The sequence below is a fragment of the Salmo trutta genome, chromosome 37, assembly GCF_901001165.1.
Source record: "Salmo trutta chromosome 37, fSalTru1.1, whole genome shotgun sequence".
Taxonomy (NCBI): Eukaryota; Metazoa; Chordata; class Actinopteri; order Salmoniformes; family Salmonidae; genus Salmo; species Salmo trutta.
In genome coordinates, this window is record NC_042993.1 from 3,979,355 (window position 1) to 3,984,043 (window position 4,689).

At 42.6% G+C, this 4,689-nt stretch overlaps 1 protein-coding gene across 1 annotated transcript; it reads left to right on the forward strand.

Moving 5' to 3' along the window:
• Positions 1 to 247: 247 nt before the first annotated feature.
• LOC115177184 (transcriptional repressor scratch 1) lies at positions 248 to 3,980 on the forward strand. The gene is made up of 2 exons (XM_029737744.1): positions 248 to 873; positions 1,679 to 3,980. The coding sequence occupies exons 1-2, from the start codon at positions 759 to 761 to the stop codon at positions 2,416 to 2,418; spliced, it is 855 nt and encodes a 284-aa protein (XP_029593604.1). The 5' UTR covers positions 248 to 758; the 3' UTR covers positions 2,419 to 3,980.
• Positions 3,981 to 4,689: the final 709 nt, after the last annotated feature.

The window sequence follows — 4,689 nt, forward strand, 5'->3', positions numbered from 1 at the left end:
TTCTATCCCAATGTTGCTCCCCATTTCTGATGGATTAAATGAAGCACTTCCATGTCCATCTCCCACCTGATCGCAGCGCCTATAAATCCCAACAGCTGAACAACTGTCTCCAGACACCAAGCACAGAACACAGAGACAGGCTGCAGCAACAGTGAGAAAGAGAGAGAGAGAGAGAGAGAGAGATATAGAGAGAGAGAGAGAGAGAGAGAGAGAGAGAGAGAGAGAGAGAGAGAGAGAGAGAGAGAGAGAGAGAGAGAGAGAGAAGTGGAGCGGTGACGGTCCATCAACCGACATTAATATATTTCAGCCAAATGTAAATAGGCTACCAATCAGAGTTGGAAATAATTGGAAAGCAATAAATAACGCTGACAAGTGCTGCCCATTTTTTGTTGCACTCTTACAGTGCAGCAGCTTCTCTCGTGTTTTTTTTGCATTCTCCTCTATTGGCACGCGGGAGAAAGAGGCGCACTCTGCAGGGTGCTTTCCGCTCGCTCCTCCGTCTTGCGCGAGCCTCTGAGAGGGAGCTATCCAGTGCTGAAGTTGCATTTCTTCCCTTCGCAAGACACGGCGTTGCAGCTAGAACAGAGAAACCTAAGCACTACGGGTTGGCTGGGGGTTTGTTTGACTGACTGGGTGTCTGATACTCTACGCAGCCAGGCATCCAACGCTCAGCCTTAAATATCCAGCTCTACATTGGCGTTGCATGAGGACAGTAACCCTGCCCTGGACGGTCGTTGTTTCTGTGCAGCACCAGAAACATGCCAAGGTCTTTCCTGGTTAAAAAGGTGAAGCTTGATGATTTTTCATCCAGTGATTTTGACAGTTCTTATGGACGATCCAGGACCGACCTCAGTCTACGGATTCACGATAAAGGTAAATATAAACATTATTTATCATTTGGAATTTTGATTATGTTATATATCTTTTTTGCATATTATGCACGGTGTCTTTTTTTGCCACGTTTGCACGTTTTTGCGCTGCATTCATGACTCAATCTGATTCCATTGTTATATTAGTTTTGACAAACACACCTACCTATACATTTGTAGGCTAATTCTAGCCTGTATGTTTTGAAACAAACCAATTGAATGTGGAAATAGCCTATCGCACCTAGCCTACTCGGAGCATGGGAGGAATGATGCTTGTGATGCTGATGCAAAACTTCTCCACAACCCACAAGTGTGCATCATATGTCTGCACTTAGGCACCAGCATGTACACAAGAGATTGTATCGCACCTATATTACCCGTTATGCCTTGGAACACTGTTGATTAGCCCTATTATTTAGACATGATGTCAGTCAGAAGGCTGAATCATATTTCATGATGATGTGTAAAGTAGCCTATCCATCGCTTCAGACCGGCAGTATAATGTAGCCTAATCATCTCAGTAGGTTATGTTGTTAAATTATGTTTATTCTCACTGTGTGTAATTGGCAACTATAGGTTAACGCATAAAAGGGTCGTGCTTCCAGATAAATAAAAACGTTAAAGACTCGCCTAAAGCTTAATAAACTGCATAGGACGCATAGGCTTTGGTGATAACGTGCTGTAGCCGATTTCAAGTGGAAAAGTGCTTCCTGTAGCTTGTTGCATCTATTAAGCAGATTGTTCCCACTTGAAGAATCCCCACGCGACAATGAGTAATTGAATTAAGATCTTGTTATTTTTCACACCAGGGTACATTAGTGACTACATCAGCCCGTCTGTCTACGATGGAGAAAGCGACGGTGCCATTAAAGTTCCCTCTCCGGAGCCACTCTACGATGGCATCCACAGCGACTACGGCGCCCCGGACTCAGACCAGCCTGACAGTCCGCAGTCGGACGTCACCTCCGGCTACATCAACGGGGACACCGCGGTGAGTGATTGCTACACGGTGGACGCGTTTTACATCACGGACGGAAGGTCACGGAGGAAAGTAATCAGCAGCCCCAGCAGCAGGAGCATACAGCGTCACACTTGCAACGAATGTGGGAAAACCTACGCCACGTCTTCCAACCTGAGTAGGCATAAGCAGACCCACCGGAGCCTGGACAGCAAGATGGCCAAGAAGTGCGCAACCTGTGGGAAAGTGTACGTGTCCATGCCAGCAATGGCCATGCACCTGCTCACCCATGACCTCAAGCACAAGTGTGACATCTGTGGCAAAGCTTTCAGCAGACCTTGGCTACTGCAGGGCCACATGAGGTCACACACGGGCGAGAAGCCCTTTGGGTGTGCACACTGCGGAAAAGCGTTCGCAGACCGCTCCAACCTGCGCGCGCATATGCAGACTCACTCCGCTTTCAAGCATTTCAAATGCAAACGGTGCGACAAGACCTTCGCTCTCAAGTCCTACCTGAATAAGCACTACGAGTCCGCGTGCTTCAAAGGCGCGTTCTCGCCCTTGAGTCCGGATCTCGATGACTCTCCATGACGTCCACATTAAAAGTGCAGACAAAACATTATATTTTTGGTTGACTAATTCTGCCAAACCTTTCCTAAAATCCACCTCAACTTCCAGTGGAACCACAATAATAGCACAATTTTTCTGTATTCTCCTAGAAATCCACCCGAAGGAATTACTGATGATCTTCGCATGCACTTAAAAATCCTCTTCCTCCTCCAGTCACGTGGATAGAATATACCTTCCACCGCGCGTAAATATGAACTCATATATTTTGAAATTTGACGAAGATGACAATACTGGATTGCTCCAAACAAAAGTTGAACATTTTAATGTTGGATAATAATGTACTGCTGCAACTGACCATACTCTCCGTTGAGGTAAATGCCATTTATGTTTGTATTAATTAATGAATCTATTTATTTATTTATGTATTTATTTATTTATCTATTTATACATTAGGCTATTTATATGTATTTGTTTATATGGTTTGTCTGACTTACTGGTCTGTTTTTATTTGATACCACTACCTATTCTTTGCACTTTAATGTGTGAATTTGCCAACCTCTCATGAACAGGCCAAAGCGTTTGCCACTTATTCTTCATTTACTACCATTTTAAATGATTGCATGCAAAAATGAAATCTATGCCAATATCACAAAGTTTAGGATTTTTTTCTTCTCCAAAATCTAGATAGTATCTGTTGGCAATATTTCTCTTGAAGCCACATGACTTATTATAAAGCAATAATCACTTAATGCATGGTATTTTTGAAAATGATTATGAACTATTACCTACTGTATAGCAGTTTTGAAAATCAGGTATGTTTTACTCCAGTACGCATCTATAGTCATACAAAAACATACAACATCAGGGAAAATGCCAATGTAGTGTTAGTGAAAGAACAAGAAAACGACCACATCCTCTTTTCCTCTAACGTCATGCATTGCCTGCCTCTTATTTTAACAGTAGTATTAGGATGGTAGGCTTGTAGTCCTTCAGCTCCCAGCATCTCAGAACATGTATCCAAATCTACAGGGCACACATTAAGGTCATACAAAGGTCAAACACCTTCTGGGTCCCCAATAGCACCCTATATTCTATATAGAGCCCTATGGGCCGTGGCCAAAACTAATGCACTATATAGGGAATAGGGTGTTATTTTGGGATGAAAAACACTGGAACCCACTATTGACTTAAGGTGGGCAAACTTTGCACTGCATCCACACTCAGCTTGATGGACAAGATGCCTTTCTTTAACCTCATTGGTGTGCCACAGATTTGTCTATAATAAAGCACTTCATTTACACCTTAAAAAGTAGCACAATGAACCTAGAGATTCAGGTAGAAAAAACAGGAACTCGTATTAGCTTGACCTCTGTTTTGTATTTCCAATAAAGAATGAATTAATAATAATTTATTGCAAGAGGCTTTGTAAATAATCCTTTGGATTGAACATTTTTACAGCTGTAAAGAATTAAACAAACCTTATTTCAGGAGATATCTGGAGGGAGGAAAATGTCCTTTCCAGTCAGTATTCAAATGATGTAAGCACAAGACACAACAAGGCATTGTCACTTCATAATAAAGAATAATATTAACAAAATCTCTTGTCTGTCTGTTAGTCACTTGTTTTTATTTGTTTGTATCACATTTCACAATGTATACTATATCACTTTATTAGCCTAAAGTATATCTTCAAGCATTTGAATCAAAAGTTGAAAGATAATCCTCAGAGTAAAGCATGTCTTCACCATCCTATAGGAAACAGTGCGGTACATGACCTTGTGTTTTAACCATCATCCTTACTACTGTACTGCTCAGACAGAGAGGGAGAAAGAGAGAGAGGGGGGAGGGAGAGGGGGAGAGAGGAGGGGAAGAGGGAGAAAGAGGGGAGGGAGAGAGAGGGGGGAGAGAGATGTGGAGAGAGAGAGTGAGAGAGAAAGAGAGGGAGCAAGAGAGAGAGAGAGAGTGTGAGAGAGAGAGACAGAGAGAGCGAGAGAGAGAGAGCTACTTGGGTGGCTGCAGCTACTGTAGCATAAGTCAGATGAGGCCATGTAGCCCTTTGAGGGGGCTAAAAGACATTTAATTCCTCATAGATAACCCTTATCACTTGATAGCTCTCTTGACTGCATTTAGAATCAGGTCTATGACCTCAAAATGGATAGACAATTTCCTGGGAAGTCAAATTACAATTTTGGCTGTGAACTTGCTGACACTTACTGAATGAGGGACAAGATAACACTAATTTCTGACATTCTGGTTCAAGGTATTCTGTAATCAGATGTGTGGACATGATTG